At 40.6% G+C, this 20,866-nt stretch overlaps 1 protein-coding gene across 5 annotated transcripts in view; it reads left to right on the top strand.

The window, feature by feature from the left end:
* Window positions 1-20,866, top strand: part of PLEKHH1 (pleckstrin homology, MyTH4 and FERM domain containing H1) — a 288,947-nt gene that overhangs the window by 157,605 nt on the left and 110,476 nt on the right. For 4 of the 5 annotated variants that reach the window (XM_033951458.1, XM_033951455.1, XM_033951459.1 and 1 more), the window contains 2 exons: window positions 13,467-13,545; window positions 15,531-15,599. In XM_033951458.1, coding sequence (XP_033807349.1) covers window positions 13,467-13,545; window positions 15,531-15,599 — 148 coding nt within the window. The remainder of the gene's footprint in view (window positions 1-13,466; window positions 13,546-15,530; window positions 15,600-20,866) is intronic. The other variant, XM_033951456.1, reaches the window with a different exon arrangement.

Below are 20,866 nucleotides of genomic sequence, written 5' to 3'. Positions count from 1 at the left end.
ATAGATGACTTTTAATTGGTCATTGGACTGCTAAATATTGATCTGGTATGTACAAATTTATATTTATACTAGCTCACTTTGTTGTTCAAAAACTATATTATATCAATCAATCAAGTAACTGAAGTTATTTAGTGAACACTCAGACCCACAGCTGAGGTCTCAGTGAAAAAATCACGGAGCAGCTGTTTTGAGAGACCATCATCGTTGTTCACAGTCTCACCCACCAAACAACAGCTAAATAACTACACAAAGATGGTAAAACATAACCAACTTAGCTTTGAATGGAGTGGGTAATCGATATAGCTGCTCCGGGTTCCTTTTATTCAAATGACTGCATTCATTACAACTGCCGACCCCCCTACCTAGGTTTCACCGACTGGCTTCTTCAGGAGGGGTACTACAAATGTAAAACAACCACATTAACACTAAAACACTTCAGTTACCACTACTATGATTTTTACACTGTAATCATAATTAACTACCGCACCATTCACACTCAAACCTACCGGCATAACGCACTCCACACTACTCACAGACACATTAGCTTCTGGCGACGAATTTCCATCAGCGGGCCCCTCCATATATGCACATCCCCTTCAGCTACGTCATACTGACGTCAAACTCGTCACTGCAATCTAACCACAAACCTACTCCTTCTATAAATGAAACCACTCGATTTCATTATTTAACCCTGTAGGGGTCAAAGTATGCCACTGAAAAATGAATTTTTGTTCTAAATATAATAAACTTTGAGTCACATCCCCTGTTGTTTTATGTGTCCTAGCTATCACTGTATATTTAACATCTTCTATTAGATGCTGCTGTTCAAGCCAATGGTTCACAAGAGGAGCCGACATACGATTACATCTAATGTTACTCAAATGTTCGGCAATTCGAGTTTTAATAGCCCGCCGAGTGTGCCCAATGTAATAAAGCCCACATGGGCATATTATACAATACACAACTGCCATAGAAAGGCAATTAGTATTAGTTCTTAAATAAAATCTCTTACCACCTGATTGAGGAATAAGTACTTGGTCAGTATTGAGGACATGAGAGCAATATACACAATGGGCACAGCTTACATGAGGACCCCCATAATTCTGTTGACCGGGGGCCTGCTGTTTAAGAATTTGGCCCAAATTACGGCCTCGAGTGTAAGCAAACAATGGAATTTGGTTCATGCTTTCATGTACCTGCAACACTGACCAGTGCTTCAAAATAATTTGTCTAAGTTGTTGACTCCTACTAGAATAGGGTAATACACATACTAGGGCCCCACTTTTCTCTTTCTCCTTTGTATGAAATAACCACTCCCGCTGACAATTACGGGCTCTTTTCCATGCTATTTTGACCACCCTAGAGGGGTAGCCACGTTCTATAAATTTTGCATATAATAGTGTGGCCGGCTGATGGAAATCCCCTTCGTCAGAGCATATCCTTCTCAATCTCAAGAAAATTGCCCTACCGGTATACTGTCCCGGAGGGGCTTAGGATGATAGCAGTGGTAATGGAGGAGTGTGTTACGGTCGGTAGGGCTTCCGATACAATGTGGTGTCAAAATGTACCTGAGAAATCAAACTGGGATTTGACTACCTGAATGTCCCAAAAAGGATACCTTATTGGAACTCATTCATGAGTGAGAGAGATATTAAGATCCACCTGATTTAATTCCTTAAGGAATTCCTCCAACTCGTAACGTTCCCCAATTCCACGTAAAAAAAGATATGTCATCTATATATCTATCTCCCAGAAGCCTACTCTGTTAAACCACCTAGATGTATAGCACATACTTTTCTTCATATTCAGACATAAAGAGGCAGGCGACTGAAGGGGCCACTGTGGCCCCCATCGCCACCTGCCTTAGTCTGAATGAAGAACCTATCTATAAACTGAAAGTAATTTTGACAAATCACAAATTCTGGCCAATGTACCCACTAGTTCCTTCTTCTGTACTGACACATTTACATTGTCTATAGATTTCTTTATAATTGCCAGGGCCGCCGATTGTGGCACATTGGTATACAGTGCTGCAACGTCTGCAGTAACTAAAAATTTACAAGAAATGATTATCACTTCCTTGCAAGATTTGCAGGAAGTGAGAAGAGAATCACGTACATAAGACTGTTTCTATACTCACTTGTTCACAGATGAAACTATCAATGAACCTCGATAATGGTTCCAGCACTGAACCAATGCCTGCCACAATCGACGGCCCGGGGGGCATGTGGGGGGATTTATGAATTTTAGGGATGAAGTAAATATAGGGGATTTCAGGGAATTCAACGTCAAACTCTTGAATCTCCCTGACTGTAATGACTTCCGCCTGACGAGCGGTATGTAATACAGTATCGATTACTTTTTTAATATCTTGAGTAGGATCTCCATTAATCTCCCTATAGAAACTCTCATCCAACAACTGTCTAAATGCTTCTGTACAGTATTGTTGGTGATCTTGTATCACTATCCCGCCGCCTTTATCGGCGCGTTGGATAGTGATAGTGGGATCCTGCTGTAAAGACTTGAGTATGCTAAATTGCTGCGAAGTTAAATTCGAGCCACAATGGACGTTAGAAGTCTCAATTCTTTCTACAATCCTGTAAAACTTGCTTTTCAAAAGCAGCCACCGAGACGTCAGGTGCTCCAGGCGGGATCCACTTAGATTTCACTTTCATGCCTCTTACTGGTTCCGCAGGATCAAGAGCAGGAGATGTCTCACCAAAAAACCCTACAGGGTTAAATAATGAAATCGAGTGGTTTCATTTATAGAAGGAGTAGGTTTGTGGTTAGATTGCAGTGACCGAGTTTGACGTCAGTATGACGAGCTGAAGGGGATGTGCATATATGGAGGGGCCCGCTTGATGGAAATTCGTCGCCAGAAGCTAATGTGTCTGTGAGTAGTGTGGAGTGCGTTATGCCGGTAGGGTTTGAGTGTGAATGGTGCGGTAGTTAATTATGATTACAGTGTAAAAATCATAGTAGTGGTAACTGAAGTGTTTTAGTGTTAATGTGGTTGATTTTACATTTGTAGTACCCCTCCTGAAGAAGCCATTCGGTGAAACCTAGGTAGGGGGGGTCGGCAGTTGTAATGAATGCAGTCATTGAATAAAAGGAACCCGGAGCAGCTAATATCGATTACCCACTCCATTCAAATGCTAAGTTGGTTATGTTTTACCATCTTTGTGTAGTTATTTAGCTGTTGTTTGGTGGGTGAGACTGTGAACAACGATGATGGTCTCTCAAAACAGCTGCTCCGTGATTTTTTCACTGAGACCTCAGCTGGGTGGGTCTGAGTGTTCACTAAATAACTTCAGTTACTTGATTGATTGATATAATATAGTTTTTGAACAACAAAGTGGAGCTAGTTATAAATATATTTAAGTATATCACTTGGATAAATAAATTCCCTTGAGGTACAAGATGTACAAATTATACCTGCTATTTTTAAAACTTTTATGTTTTCATATTTTAATGTAATACATTAATAGAGATACCAAGGAATAAATACAGAAAAAGCAAAAGGAAAAAGGAAATCTAAATGCCCTCAGACCTCCATATAAAACTGAAAAGAACAGGAGAATCAAGAAAAGGAAAGAGGAGAAATTACAATAAAGTAAAACTAATACCTGGAAAAGGGCCTGAATCTTCAAGAAGAATAATTAGAGCCTTACATTATCTGAAGGGATTAACCAGTAATCTTATGCAAGAAGCCCTATCCCACTTGCAGTGAGGACAGATCTCTTTTTATGAAAAGCTGAAATTGTGAAGATTCAAAGGACACATATACCAATTAGTATTACAATAAAATCTCAGACAAATCTGCGTTCCAAGACAATGTACTTCCTGAGCAGCAGCTAAAAATTTATTTCTTCTATCTTGTGTTATTTTACATTTTGAGCCCATCAGGACCTTAGGACCCTCCCATTGCATCCTAAGATGCATTGGAGGGGGAAGCCCATCAGTTCTCATGCACACAGCCCTATAGGCAGGAGGGAGTGGGCTTACTTCCTGCTGAGTTGCATCCAAAGGTACGGGGTTTGTCAGGGTATATGGGGATATGTCAGGGGATGTAGGGAGATATTGGGGGGATGTAGGGAGATATTGGGGGGAAGTAGGGAGATGTCAGGCGGGATGTGGGAGATGTCAGGGGGAAGGGTGTTTGGGGTTTTGTGGGGTGGGAGAGGAAGGGAGGGAGACAAAATTTTTTTCTCCCTGCTGATTCAGCTGATCCTGGCAGGGGATTCTACCTATCAGCTGAGCCGGCAGACTACACTGAAACCAGCGAGCTGAATGGGGATTCCTCTGCCGCGATCAGACGAGGTAGTTGGGTATGTCTGCAAAACTTGCTTTTGTGTGTTTTCATATAGATGTTTTTATTTTTGAAAATAGGCCAAAAAAGATGGATTTAGTAAGAACCCAAACGTCTACATAGGTCATTTTCAAAAATAAAAGATAAGACATCTGGCTGTTTTGAAAATAGACTTTTTCTCTACTAGATTTCTGTATATATATTTTTTTTTTTTCAAAACGTCCAACTTAGACAGACATCCTATTGAAAATGCCCCTCAAAGTGTTATTTACCTGCGGTATAGCAAGCTGAAAACTGTGCGAGCACATCTCAAAGGATCCCATGGTCACTCATATGAGAAAAAATATAGTTGGACACTCAGTATTACATATAATGTGAATATAAGATAAAACCGTTGAGCGAAACGGTGGGCCTCAGTTGGGCCATTAAGATAAGTGTTTGGTTTATCTATATCACAGAAACCTTTAATATAAAGCTGCTGGCTTTAACTTGCTCTTTAGTGATTAGAGAGATTTTGAATTACAATATTAAATTAACAAACACTAATATATATTGAATTTAAGAAAAAAAGGTTATAAAAAATATTTTTTGATAATCACACAGGGTTTAGGACCAGTGATGAAAACCTAACCCCCGATTGGTTACGATCTTATTGATTGTAGTCCAGGGGTTTTTTTGAGGTCCTTTTTCCTCTGTTTTATTCACATTATATGTAATACTGAGTGTTCCACTATATTTGTTCATCTGAAGATTATTCTTGGACACTCAATTGAGTTTCCATTTATTTTCACTCATATGAGAAAAAACATTCAACATAAGGGGATCCTATCACATGTTCATCTTCTAATGTGGTGTACAGTCATTTAATGTAAAAAGTGCAAAGAGGGGGGTGTTACATTGGTGAAACAGGCCAGATTCTAAAGACTAGGATCAACTTACTTAGATATCAATATTAAAAATTGCAATACCATACCAGGATGCCATCTCTATTCGGACAACACTTGGAAAAACTGACCACTGCACCAATGATTTATGTTGAGAATACTAAAAGGAAATTTTAAGACAATCCAAGAACGTAAAACCTTTGAAATTAAAATGGTGAAATGTTGTGACACCCACCAGGCAGGAATTAACAAAGAACTGGGCTTTCTTTCACACTAGAAAGAAATTAGAAACTGCTTTCCTCATCTCTCTGTCTCCTGCTTAACCACTCACCCATCCCTCTCCTAACTATCACTGAAATGCTTTCATGTTCTCCTTAAATATACTGATATCTGTCAACATTTGCTTATTTCTGATCTGAAGAAGAAGGTTACTTTTGAAAACTCATTATAAAATTCATTGAGTTAGTCCAATAAAAAAAGGTATTACCTTGTTTCCTTTGTTTTTATTGTTTTATTTCTATTTATTACCATTACCCATAGAATTGGCTTTGAAAAATGGCCCTCCCTAGTACTCAATAGATCATCACAAGTGAAAAAAATGTTGTTTTCTGTATGAGTTACATGATAGAAGTCTTGTTTTTACAGCTGCTTAACCCTTATACAGTAATAGTGATGCTGAGTCACCTTTAATGCTATTCATACTCAAGTTGTGGTAGAACATGATTATTTATCATTTACCATACTTGCTGTGTCTGTGTAGATGACCTTCGAAAACTTTGTGTTAACAGACACACGTGTTGAAGCATCTTTAGAAAGAATAAGGGTGTAGGTTTGCCATAAAAAATGTTTTTTGAAGAAAAAGTAAATCAAGGTCATAAAAAGCATAAGAAATGTGCAATATCTAGCTGTTACAGTGAGAGCTGTAAAAAATGACTAATGTATGGGGCACAGACACAGGGGCCTTTTCTAAAGAGTGATAAGTTTTCTACTTATTGTACTTTAACGGTAAATATTTATGTGTGGTAATTTCTAGAAGAGTGTCCACCACGTCCTCTGCAGTTACTGCATTAAAATGTTCTTTACCATGAAATAATATGGTTTGTAGTTAGCACCTCTTCAGTGTACAGTCCATGCCCTTTCTCTGCACATAACCCATCCAGTTCCCACCCCCAGCTATTGATGGCAAATTGGCATGCACTGTCATGTAACAGTTATAGCATATATTCTATATATAATAATAATAACTTTATTTTTCTATACCGCCAGGCGGTTCACACAGAATTGAGCTGGACAATCAGCGAGTTACAATATGCAGGTTCTTAAAATACAGTGAATTACAATGTACAGTTTGTTAAAAATACAACATTATATGCAAGAGTGGACATATTAGAAGTAATAGAAATGGTTTTAGTGTTTAGTGTAGTTATTGTTGTTGTTTAGATGATAAATCTATCAAATAAGGCAGTTTTCATGGTTTTCCTGAACGCATTGTAGGTCAGTTTAGCTCCATTTATGTAGTTGTCCAGCCAAGTTTGCTTGCTTGGTACATAAAAGTCCTATCCAGAAGTTAGGCACAGAATTCCACAATTTCCATTTCCACAATTTCCATTTCCACAATTAACCTAATAGGTTAATTGGCTCTTAATTGGTGCTAAGGATCAATCAGTTGACTTTAGCAAGTGTTGATTGGAACCAATTAGTAATTATGTGCAGAAATGCCTTATGCTCTATCAAAGAACCCTACACCTACTTTCCATCGTGCTTAATTCCAAAGTGGGCATGGCCATGGGGGCAGGGGTGGATTAGGGGTATGCCTGTAAATTAGGCATGACTACACCTGGGACATCGGTGCCAGCATTTACACCAGCCTATGACTAGCATACATGCTCACACCTAAAGCTGGCCGAAAGAAAGCACACTTAAGCTAGTACTCTACAAAGGTAGTTCCATGTGGAACTGCTTTTACAGAATTTACACTTAGTATGCATTGTCCTGGCACCTATCTTTGGGCAATCTTTACTGAATCTATCCCTAACTGTTTAACATACTTTAGTAAAAGGGCACCAGAGATTCCACTGTTATTTGGCAAATTTGGGGCAAATTCGGATTAAGAGATATGACCATGAGATTTGTACTGGAGAAGGTCCTACCTGGGACTACAGAGAGCATGAGATGTCCTTTTTAGGAGATCAGAGAAAAAATGAACATATGGTTGGGGACTTCCCTCCCCATGAACTGTAAGTGCATGAGTATGGAACTCCAGAGAAGGTCTGAGAGAACAAGCAGAGGCTTGAGTGATCCACTCTGTTATCTCAGAGAGAATGTGTGTAGAACTGAGTGCCTCCTTTGCTGAGGAGAGTGAACATGGATCAAAGGATTTCCTATTCTGGAGGACTCTGAGAAAATAAATATGAAACGGGAAGGTCTTATCCATAGGAATTCTAAATAAATAAGTGTTAGGCACAGGGATCCACCCATGGGCTGAAGGAAGAGAGCGAGGGAACTGAGGCCATTCTTTTCTTGTCCCAGAAGGTCTATAAAATAATGAGTAGCGTGAACTAGGGGACATTTGATGAAGCTACTAAGTAGTAGATTTAAAACAAACTGGAGAAAATATTTCTTTACATAACATGTATTTAAACTCTGGAATTCATAGCTGGAGAATGTGGTGAAATCAGTTAGCTTAGCGGAGTTTAAAAATGGCATGGATAATTTCCTAAAAGAGAAGTCCATAGGCTATTATTGAGATGACTTGGGGAAATCCACTGCTTATTCCTAAGATAAGCAGCATAAAATCTGTTTTACTACTTGGGATCTAGCTAGGTACTTGGGACCTGGGTTGTCCACTGTTGGAAACAGGATACTGGGCTTGATGGACCTTTGGTCTGTCCCAGTATGGCAATTCTTGTGTTCTTATGTTAAGCAGAAATTGAGATTCCTTCTCCATGTTTCAGGGGCACACAGAGAATCAGCTCATAGCCAGGATGATTCAAGCTGGTGCTCTGAGGTACCAAGGATCTTAGAGACATTGGAGTAGCATACCCAGAGGTTTTGAGTAGGGAGAGAAATCAAACCTGATTGCCCTGAGGTTGCAGGAGGTGGGAGAAGGCTCTGTACCAGGTATTCTGAGAAGGAAGAAATAATGAAGGCAGGTCAGAGGTCCTGGGAGGGATAAATCTGAGTTTCTGATGGTGTTCTGCTCAGACATTTAGAAGGACCAGCAGTACTGAACTGAGGAGAGAGGAAATCGGAAACCCTGTGGGAATCTGGTCTGGACTGGTTGCATTAGCCATACATTTATTCTGAGTGCATTGCTTCTCATCTATAACAGGAAATATATTTAAATGCACATCCCCATGGTGGCCTGTCCTCCTCTGGCTGACTCCACAAATTATACAAGGCTGAGCTTAATACTTTCTCTTCGTCAGTTTCCCTTCAAGAATTTCATTGCATCATCATTATTATCCACTTTTTTTTTTTTTTTTTTTTTACAGAAGATAAACATCAGATGTGCTAAAGGTTTTTTCCCATTTGGTATCTGTGGGGATGAAAGTTTACAAAATTTAGCAAAGAAAGTAGTCTGATGACTATGTGTAATTCATCACATTTTTATGCTTCTCATTTCTCTTCTCACTCTCTCTTTTTCTTGCTGCCTTTTCCAGAGAGTTATTTCTTTTCATTTGTATTTTCCACTTCTCTGTTAAAATAAAAAATGTAAGTAATTTTCTATGAAGGGGCATTTTTGATAGGACATTTAAGTCTGATTTGAACATTTCCTGCAAGATATCCAAAGTTGGGGCGGAGAAACAGTCATTTTCAAGACCAACAAAAAACTACTAGAAGTCCAAAATATTTTTTGCCAAAATTGTCTATTTGGATGTCTTGGCCACTAGTACATCCAACCTTAAGATGCCTAACTTTATTCACCATTTATGACCACAAAAATGTCCAAGTTCAAAATGTCCAAATCCAGACCATTTTGACATGGGAAGGGCCAGTATTGTAATGGATTGGCCACACAAAGGTGCTAACAGAGCAGTGGGGCACCTTAAAGGACACTGCTGTGAATTTCAAACAAAGGTGCCAGAAATCCATCTCACCATAACCCCCTTATAATGTATGTGAGCCCTCCAAAACTCCCCCAAAACCTACTATACCCACCTACTATTACCACCCCAATAGCCCTTATGGCTACAGGTGGTACGTATATGGCAGTATAGTAGGGTTTTGGGTAGGGTAGTGGTTAGAGTGGCTTATGAGCCTAGGTCTTCCTCTCTGTGGTTCAGTAACCCACCAGGCTACTTAAAACACCTGTGTGATGCTCTACTAGGATTCCTCACACCAGGTGCTGCTGTTCTAGAGACAGGTATGTACTGTTTCATTCAGATTTTAGGGGGTGGGAGGAGTCAGTTACCACTAGGAGAGTGTAGAGGGTCATTACGTAATCCCTCCAGTGATCATCTGGTCAGTTTGGGTACATTTTTGGCACTTAGATGTTTTTAAAACAGGTCTAGCTCCAGATGTCTAAGTTCCATCCAGAACGTCTTGAGAAATCTTTGATTATTGCCGCAAGACATCCAAATGCTATGCCCGTCCAAAATCTGCCCATAACATGCCTCCAAAACACCCCCTCGAACTTTGGATGCACAGTGGCTAGGAAGCCTAGTAAGACATCCAGAAAATCAGCTTCAAAAATTGACACTTGGACATCCTGGCAATTAGAATGTCCACATGCCGGTTTATGCAATCTTTTAGACGTTTTTCTTGTTTGAAAATGCCCCTATTAATATACTGTGGGCATATTTCCAAAGGCTGCATAGATGCAAATTGCATAGGTAGTTAGTAGGCAGCTTTCAAAGAGAAACAAGATGTGTTGGGTTTTTTTTCTTTAGTGTTTGTGTGAACATAAAAGTTCAGGAGATATTATACCCCTTTTATGTAGCTGAAAGTAAGGGAGAAACCATGCCCACACAAGTCTGAAAATGAGCAGAAATCATAAATGTATTTCTTTTCTTATTTGTTTTTATTTAATTCATACTTTGCCAATCGTATCTCACCTCAGTAATCTTCTTTCTGTTAGAAGACATAGAATACTGTACTGAAGCTGTTGTCCACTAATAGTCGCAAACTTTGCAGAAGGGTGCCACTTATATCTTTCAACTCCTCACCTTCACCAGCGGAGGATAGCTCCCTCTTCAGTTAGTACCGAAGCAATTGAACTCCACTGAAACAAAAGAAAAGGAGAGGCACAGGGAACTTCCCCAGAGACAGCATACATTTTTGTTCTGCTCTGTAATTTATGAATAAAGAACAATAATCAACTTAGAAGTATCCAGGAACCAACCTGCAGTGTACAACTAGTACTGTCGCATATTAATCTCAAGGTACACGAAAAATAGTGTTGCTCTTAATAAACTGTTTACGCTTGTTGTATGTGTATATATACACATACAACAAGCGTAAACATTTTTTTTACATACTCATCCAAATGACAGGAGAAGAAGTCTCATGACAGACACCAGCAATTCTCAAGGCAGTAAACAGGTGAATCGGAAGTCTGCACAGGTTAAGCCATACTGAATCCTATGTTTTCTAACAAATAAAAAGATTACCAAGGTAAGAGCCTAATCTTCTATTCTGTTGCAAAGACATAGGATTCTATACTGAAGCTGATGTACCAAAGCAATGCCAGAATCTAGGGAGGGACAGATGAGCTTGCCGCAGCACTGAGAGTAAAATGCAGCATTCTTTCAGGCTACCACATCCACTCTATAGAACCTTGTAAAGGTAAGGAGTGTAAACCAAAAAGCTACTCTACAGATTTTATCAGGCATAACAGCCCGGGACTCCACCCAGGAAGCAGCAATACTTCTAGTTGAATATGCTGTAGAAATAGGTGGCAGTTTTTCGCAGGTCATATATGAAGAAGAAATTGTCATGCGAGTCCATGGAATGTCATGTGAAGCCTTGGAGGCTGGCCTGCCTCGTCTTGATTGGCTGGTCAGCAAAAAAGATGGTCGGATAGACAGGAATCATTGATCCTATCCAGGTAGTGAAGCAGGATTCTTCACACATCCAGCCTCTCCAAAATCCTGTCCTGTTTAACCAAACCCGTAGGGTGAAAAATGGTCAAATGAATCTCTTGATTGATGTGAAAAGCTGAGATCACTTTTGGAAGAAAAGAAGGAACTGTGAGAAACACCAGACTCTTCAAACCTGAGGAGAACCTGTAGTTCCAAGATTCGCCTCGCTGAGACAGTGGCCACCAGAAATACCATCTTAACTGTAAGGTCCAAAAGGGACGTGTTTTGCAGAGGCTCATAAAGAGCCTGATAGAGACCCTTCAGGACAACATTAAGGACCCATGCCAGAAAAGGCTGATGCAATGGAGGATGCAATCTGAGCATCCCCCTCAAGAACCAAGTGACGTCTGGATGAGATACTACGACTGCTTACCTCCCTGAGCCCGAATGCACGAGAGGCCTGCCACCTGTACTTTCAGGGATGCAGCCGCTAGGCCTTTTACAAGTCTGGCTTGCAAGAATGCCAGGATCACCAGAATTGGTGCCTGCCAAAGTCTTACCTGCTCCTTAGAGCACCAGAGTTGGAAAGCCGTCCAGGTTTTAGCGTAAGCTGCAAACTTCAAAGGTTTCTTTGCTCTAAGGAAAGTTGCATCAACTACCTCCGAGTAACCCTTACGAGTTAGGGCCCACAGCCTGTGCTCAAGTCCCTGATAAATCAGCAGGCGAGCAAGCTCCCAGGGGAACAGACCCCAAGCTTTCAATGGATGACAAAGCAAGCTGCCTCCATAGGTACTTCAAGAGATTGGCCTGCGAGCAGCAGCTCACCCTCGCGGGTCTGCATCCTTTTCTTTGCAGAGTAAGCCTAAGAAGGGGATCTCTGGGTACTAAAGCCATGCTTGAAAAAAGAACAGACTTACAAAAAGACCTGAAAATAATAAAAGAAAGCAGAGCAGATCAGAACACACCCTCTGAGCTCTTTTGCAGAAGGAAAAACTGAAGAGGGAGCTATTCTCCACTAATGAAGGGGAGGAGTTGAAAGATATTAGTGACACTCTTCTTAAAAGTTCAGGACTATAGGAGGACAACAGCTTCAGTACAGAATCCCATGTCTATGCAGCACAATGGACCATTGGTACCTTTTAATAAATGGAGCTCTAAATTTGTACCTTAGGCAAGAATAAAGTGGCTTGTCCAAGATCACAAGAGACATGAGTAGGAGAAACAAGATTTGAAGTTTCAACTTTGACTTTCCTGGTTCTTAGGGCTACTGCTCTGTGTTTCTTATTATAGTCATTTGATTTGTTGACTAGAATGACTTACAGATTGACATTACATTCATGTTAAAAAGTTGTGATGTGTGTAATGAAAAATTCAGTTAAAAACAACTTTGTACATCACATCAAAATGAGGTTTACACCTCATTAAAATAATCTCAATTGGTCTTCTCACCCAATGTATTGATATCAGTGCCAAATCTCCCTTAAGCAACCTCTGGGAAGGCTGCATTTTCTTCTGAAAAGGAAATTGCCTTGATTTTCATTCATTTTAGGTTATTTTATTTTGCACTGACTTATTAATGGAAATATATATTGAACAAGAAAATAGGAGAATTTGCCACAGTAAACAAATTTGTGGCAACAAAGTCTACAACAAATTCTTTGTGCCCTTAGGGCTCCTTTTACTAAGCTGCGATAGCGGTTTTAGCGTGCGCTTAGCATGCGCTGAATTGCTCCGCACGCTAGACCCTAACACCAGCTTCGAGCTGGCTTTAGTTCTAGCTGCGTAGCGCGGGTTTAGCGCGTGGAAAAAATCCTGCGTGCGCTAAAAACGCTATCGCAGCTTAGTAAAAGGAGTCCTTAGAATCATAAGAAACTAGGAGGTCTATTACAGAAGATTAGCATGTTATCTTCTTAATGGGTCCTGCTGCAGATAATATGACTAATCTTTGATAAAAGATTCATAAAAGAACCCTAGAATCCTTGTATATATTATACTCTATCAGTCTAAAACATAAACTATATGCAGCCATATTGATTTAGGGACAAGTTGAGCCCTTGTAGCAACCACACATCAGATTCTATTTACTGGGAAAGGCTTATGTGACCAACTGGATCAGTTGATTCAATCTTTTCTTCTCAAAAAACACCCAGAGGAGTAACTAAAAATATTTGATTGACCTATTAGGATTTTAACTATTTATCTTTTTCTTATGAATACATTTTTTTCCTCTGTTTGACAATATCAATCCAGGAAGGTCGTATATATGCAGTGGCCAAATCTGGAATGAGATTATCTGAAGTGACCCCAGGAAATGAATCCCCAAACCAAGGTGAGTGTATAGAAATTAGTTTAAACATTTGGTGATGTAGAACTGTAACCTGTGTCATTGATTGCTTTTACTTAAAAATTATAATAATTGGAATTATTATGACAAATAGCAGAACAGAGCCTGATATTCAGCCAGTAGCAGTCAGTAATTTTTAAGACACTGACTGCTGTAGGCTGAATTTGACCCAGATATTTAACACTGGGCCTAATCTGGGCAATGTCACAGGATATACAGGTCTTGCCTGCCTGCCCGAATTCATCCAGGTACTAACAATATTCAGTCTGGTACCCATAAAATTAAGTTAGAACAGCCTTTTTGCTGAAAATTGCCACTCACTGAGTAATTCTCATCTCCACCCACACTCTGTCCCTGTATCACCCTGGCACTAACTGGATAATAATATGGTGATCTACCCCAAATTTTAGCAGCACTATCCCGTTGTGTGTCACTGAAAATCTTCATATGACCCAATCAGAAGCCTCTCCTACTAAGTTAAGTGGTGCTGAATATTGAGCCTGTAGTGTTTTTGATCCAAATAGGATTCTAGATTACTTGGTTTATAGCACATGAGATAAGAATACACTGACACATCAGTGGGAGAAGTTAGTCAGGATATTTTAATGCTAGTAGACTACATTACTCTTAGAACCAGATTCTATAAATGATGTGCAAAGGGGCTGGGACTTGATATACTGCCTTTCTGTGGTTACAATCAAAGCAGTTTACATATTACATAGACTGGCCACGTAGACAGGTCAACAGAGCAGTGGGGTAGCTTTAGAGGGCACTGCTGTGAATGTCACATAAAGGGTGCCAGATATATATCTCCAATATACAACAACATACAGTCCAGAAATAGACAGAGTAACTTCTCTTATTAAAGTGCCGGTGGGATGTCAAATTTCCCTCTGAGCCATCGTACTCAATACCCGTACTTTGACAAAGAAAGCGAAACACGTTGGTGAAGGGGATTAATACTAATAGCTGAAAAGCTAAGTAGTAAATCATGAATTCATACTACTAAAATGATCTAATGAATTAAGTTATTTATTGATGAAATTTTACATCTTTAATATATTTATGAAATCTAGTAAGAAAAAATTAAGTAAGTTGTGCCTTGAAGGAAGAATGAGGAATTAACCCTATTGAGTACGATGGCTCAGAGGGAAATCTGACATCCCACCGGCACTTTAATAAGGGAAGTTACTCTGTCTATTTCTGGACTGTATGTTGTTGTATATTGGAGATCTTACTAAGAAGAACAGAAATTAGTGACGATGGCTCAGATATATATCTCACCATTTACTCCTCATAATTTATGCTGAACCCTCCAAAACTCTCCCAAAACCTACTAGACCCACCTGTCCACCACCCCAATAGCCCTTATGACTGCAGATGGCACCTATATGGCAGTATAGTAGATTTTTGGTAGGTTTTGATGGGCTCATACGTGACACCATATATATAATGGTTAGAATGGCTTCTGGCCTGGGTCCTCCTCTCAATGGTTCACTACCCCATCCACTATCCAAAAAGAGATGGAAGGAGAACCTAAAAAAATCACAGCACAAGTCAAAAAGGTTATCTGAACAAGCGCAAGGGGAAAGATAAAGTTACTATACAGTGTAAGGAAAAGAACCTCAGAAACCTGCTCAGAATCCGACACAAGGTAAACCAGTCTAAGACTTATTGGTTCCGGCTTTCTATCATAGGTCCTGAAAAACCTTCCAGTGATTTTTCTTTTTAATACCCTTGTGAAAAAAACTATAAAGTAATATAAACTAACTAATATTACTTATAAAGTGAGCCCTTGTAGGAGCGCCTAAAGTGTTCTTTTTTTATAACTATTTCAAACTGGAATCACTAAAATATCAGGCCATAAGCTCATACAAAATAAGCCATCTGATGGAAACCTCATGAATAAGCAGAAAGTTAGCTGCAAAACAACTTATCTTAAGAATTTGGTTCCTTTCCCCATCTACCAGGTTACTTAAGACACCTGTGTGATGCTCTACTAGGCATTCCCATTCCAAATGCTGCTATTCTAGAGACAGGTATGTTTTCTTTCATTCAGATTTTTTGGAGGGGGTCATTGAGCATTGGGAGAGTGTGAAAGGGTCATACATTCATGTATCCAGTGGTCATCTGATTAGTTTGGGTACAGATCTCGCTCCGAACATTTAAGTTCCATCCAGGACGTTTTACAAAAGATTTGATTATCCCTGCAAGACGTACAAGTCTAGCACATCCAAAGTCCGCCTCTTAACATGCCTCCATGAACTCTGGACGCACAGCAGGTGAAATGTCTTGCTAGATGTCCAGGAAAACGGTTTCGAATCGGCATTTAGATGTCTTAGCGATTAGGACATCCAAGTGCCGACTTAGGTGTTTTTTTTTTGGACATTGTAGTTTTTTTTATTATGCCCTTAAAGTTAAGTGTCAGGATGATGCTTCGTAACCGCAAATTCTATAAAGGCAATTTCCATGTGGAACTATCTTTATAGAATACTAGCTTAAGTCATTTTTGTGCCTTACTTGAGGCATTTAAAGCCTGTCAAAGCAGGCAGGCAAGAGGGTTTGAGGTGAAGTGGGTGGCTTACACGTTCCTTATTAAGCCAAAGGTTTAATGTGAATAAATTTTTAGGAGGAATGACTTTACCCAATCTATAAATATATTACTGGCTTAACATTCCTCAGCTCTAATGTACTGTACCTCCTAAGCTTTTTGCCTGAAGTTGCATATAAAAATGTTATAAGCAAAGAATTTAAAAAATAAAGATATATTACTACTAGAGTGCTTGTTTGGCATGTCTGAAAGAATTGCTTCATGGTGATATAATGCAATCCTGGGTATTGTCAGAGGAGTATCAAGCTGGGCAATAGGTTCGTTGGTGCTTTTGACACCTCTTCCATCTAACGCATGGGTGGAAGAATTTAAGAAGGAATCCCATTATGACTTGCATACAGTATGTAAATATCGTAACATTCCAAGAGATAAGCTAATGTCTTTCTTCCCATTATTTAATAATCCCATGATATCATTTTCTACATACTTTTTGAATATGAGAATTTGGAGGCAATCTGATATAAACTATTTTTGGCAGTTCCAGGCAGAGGGAGGGAGACAAACCGTTCCACAAGCTGGTAGCGCAGTTCAGGGTACCACGAGATACACATTGTTTATATTTGGAAATAAGAAATGCTGTGATTAGAGGTTCCCAGCATAAGTAGAGTGAAAAGATCTTCCACAGTAAAATAATTTGTTCACCAGACAGTTGTGTATTAGAAGCTGGGTTAGGATTCATGTGTTCTCCATCTTTATAGATAAAATGAACAATTGATTTTGATTTGATTTAACTACCTGCCTACCAAACTCATGCTCAAAGCAAAATACAATTCCAGTAAAGTAGGTGTATCCCTGCCCCAGAGGACTGACAGACTAAGTTGATTCCTGGGGTAATAGAAGGTGAATTGACTTGCCCAAAGTGACAAGATGCATCAGTAGGAGAAGTATATTTGAACCCCTCTTTTCTGGATGTCAGCCCACTAACCATTAAGCCAAGCTGAATTTGGTAAGGAGGAATACTGCTCTATATGGAGAAAAGCACATACAAAGAGCAATTCTATAACTTTGCTGCCGGGTTATGCTAGTATTTTGTAACAGGAAGTAGGTATTCACTTTCCTTTATAGAATAAACTTATACCAAACACTCTCCAGGCACCTGATTAGATCTGTCCATTATCAATTCAACATCTGAGTAATACAGATTTTGCTAGGCCAGCTCCTAGTGTTAGTACCTTGAGATTACTGCTAGAGACGATCACCCACTGGACCATCAGGGATGGATATGAGCCCCACCTAAAGGAAGGAGAGTTTCAAAAACAGATTGAAACAAGGAAATCTGTGCTTAAAAAGATTATGGAAACCAGATTATTCTCTCTGACTGAGGCATACTACCTGGGAAAGCAAGCAAGCATTCTAATGGAAGATTAGGTTCTTATCTTTGCTAATCTTCTTTTATGTAAACAGGAATATCAGTGTTGACTAACTGGTATTTACCCTCCTTTACTGCAAAGACTGTACAGAGCCTAATTTAACATATTCTTCTGCTCCTTCTTCTCTCACTGTGGGCTGTGCTAGATTTCCTAAGTCTATATCAAAGCAGTTAGTTAGCCCTAGTGTGTACAACAAGAGAGAAGGGGCACAGGGATTCGCCTGCTCCTGATATAGGCTGAAGAAATTGCCAGACAAATCCATCTTGAAATGGTCACCTTTGAGGCTGACCATCCCTATCGTGCTGCACCCAGGAGCATAAAGAGATCCAGCAGGCGAAATTCATCCATCATCTCTAAATAGCAAAGAAGAACTCTTTGGACATCCAGGCATTTTAGGACCTTGTCTTCCTTCTTTGCCCTGCAAGGCAAAAAAGCCAGGAGATGCACTTCCTGATTTATGTGAAAACTAGAAACTACCTTCGGTAAGAAGGAAGGTACCATTCGAAGTGAGACACCAGACTACAAAATCTTGAGGAAGGGTTCCCTGCAGGACAGAGCCTGCAATTCTGATACCCTTCAGCCACTAAAAACACCATCTTGACTGTTTCCATGAGCAAGGCCTCCTCCAAGGGCTCATAAGGAGCCCGAGTTAGGCCCACAGGATGAGATTAAGATTCCATGATGGAAAAGGCTGGCGCACAGGAGGGCGAAGATGTAATGCTCTCTTTAAAAATCTGGACACATCTGTATGTGAAGCCAAGGTTCATTGTTTGGTCTGCCCTCTAAAGCAGGAAAGACCTGCTATCTGTTCCTTGAGTGAACCTACTGCAAGGCTTTTATCGAGCCCTTCCTGTAGAAAGGCTAAGACCATGGCAATTGGAGCCTTGGTCGGAACTGTGTGCCTCTTACCGCATCAGCTCTGGAAACACTTCCATGCCTTCATATAAGCTGCCAAAATCGGCTTCTTCTTAGATCTTAGCAGGGTGGTTATCACCAAGTCCGATTACCCTTTGCACACTAAGTCTTCACACTCAAGAGCCAAGCCATAAGACCAAAATGGACTGGCTCTTCCAGGACAATGGGGCCTTCAGAGAGAAGTCCCAGATAACAGGAAACTTGAGTCCCTTGCCCCTCTGCAGACACACCATGTCTGTATACCTCAGCCATATTGGCCAGTCTGCAGTAACCAGAATTACTTGCCCCTTGTGGGTCCATATCCTTCGGAAGACTCTTCCTGTCATCAGCCACAGGGGAAACACATACAGAAACTCTGCTTGAGGCCAGGGCTGGATCACGGTATCCAGGCCATAGCTTCCTGGCTTGTATCTTTGACTGAAAAATTGAGTGGCCTTCTTGTTGCTTGCTGATGCCATGAGATCAAACGTTGGTCACCCCCAGTGCTGTAGAATGCTGTCGAAGGCTTCTTAAGACAGAGACAACTTTCCAGGATCTAGTGTCTGATGACTCAGGAAATCCACTTGCACATTGTCCACTCCTGCTACATGTGCCATCGAGAGAGACAATAGATGGGCCTTGGCCCATTGGAACAGCATTTGAGCCTTTAATCTCAGTGGTGCACTCCTGGTGCCTCCCTGCTGGTTGACATAGGCTACCGCTGTGGCATTGTCCAAGAAGACAAGGACCGCCTTGCCCTCCAAGATGCTCTCCAGAGCCAGAAGGGCTAACCTGATCGCTCTCAGCTCCAAGTGATTGATTGACAACCCCTCTGTAAGGGTGACCAGCAGCCCTGTAATGGGCATACCTGGTAATGGACTCCTTAGTCGAAGAGGCTGGTATCTGTCATCAAGATTTCTCATTTGGATATGCACAGAGGCATTCCTTGGGCTAGGGACCATCAGTCCAGGCTGCGCAGAGCTGTGTTTGTCAAAGGCAGCATTAAGGGACCACCGGGAGAGCAGCACCTCCAGTAGAGGGTGTAAATGCACTCTCACCCAGGGTACTACATCTATCATTGCTACCATGGACCCCATCAACTGAAGATAATGCCATGCTGTTGGATCTGGCCTGTCCTTTAGTGCCAGAATCTAATGCCTGAGCTTCATTCTGCACACTTCCAGAAGAAAGACCTTGTTCTGAGCTGTATCAAACAGTTATTCTAGGTATTCCAGAACCATGTTAGAGCCAAGTGACTCTTTCTGAAATTTATCACCCAGCCTAGGCTCTGCAGAAGCTGGGTCAATTGGGTCACCACTGCTTTACCCTCTGCCTTGGATGGTGCCCTTATTAGCAATATGTAGAAGCTGATAAAGATAAGGCTGAATTTCTTAATAACTATTTCTGTTCTGTGTTCACAGCTGAAGCACTGGGAGCAGGACTGCAGAAGACAAATGCAAATAGGGCTGGAGGTATGGTAGACCCTGATTGATTTTCAGAGGATTGTGTTCGTGAGGAGCTAGCTAAACTTAAAAGTGAACAAAGCGATGGGGCCAGATGGTGTATTGTCAAAGGTTTTGCTAAAATCTAGCACATTCCCTCTACCCAATTCTATGGTCACCCAGTCAAAGAAATTGATTAGATTTGTCTGACAAGATCTACCTCTAGTGAATCCATGTTGCCTCTGGTCCTGTAATCCACCAGATTCCAGTAAATTCACCATTCTCTGTTTTAAAATCATTTCCATTAATTTGTTTACTACAGAAGTCAGACTTACTGGCCTGTAATTCCCTACTTCTTTCTTACTTCCACTTTTGTGTAGAGGGACCACATCCGCCCTTCTCCAGTTCTCCGGTACCACTCCTGACTCCAGAGAAGCATTGAAAAAGTCAGTCAGTGGAGCCACCAGAACTTCCCTAAGTTCCTTTATCACCCTTGGATGTACACCATCCGGTCCCATCGCTCTGTCTATCTTTAATTTAGCTAGCTCTTCACGAACACAGCCCTCTGAAAATCGATCAGGGTCTACCACCAGTGTCATAGTAAGGCGGGATGTGGTCCGCCCTGGGAGTGGTCTTCCTAAGGGTGTGGCATCCCTCCTCCTCTCTGCCAACCCCCCCTCCCCCCCGCTCCTCTCCTTGCCGTACACGCGTGCACTTTGCCTTTCCCGTACATTTTTATTTTTATTTAAATATAACAAATTATAATACATACAGTATTTTAAAGTAATATGAGTCCACATCAAGGGAGCGAAAGAGGTCATTCTTGAACATACATAACCAACAGGATAAAGGAAAAAAGCCTGTATATTTCTTATTTTAAGTTTTAATTTGAACACCTGTCTCTCTATCAGGAATCCTTCCAACCGACCAGGTTCAAAAAAGGCACATGACATATTTAAATGGGAGGGGGACCCCCAAATTACCATCTT

Source organism: Geotrypetes seraphini, chromosome 7, assembly GCF_902459505.1.
Source record: "Geotrypetes seraphini chromosome 7, aGeoSer1.1, whole genome shotgun sequence".
NCBI classification, from domain to species: Eukaryota; Metazoa; Chordata; class Amphibia; order Gymnophiona; family Dermophiidae; genus Geotrypetes; species Geotrypetes seraphini.
The sequence above is the reverse complement of the archived record's forward strand: the minus strand, read 5'-3'. Positions and strand labels throughout refer to the sequence as shown.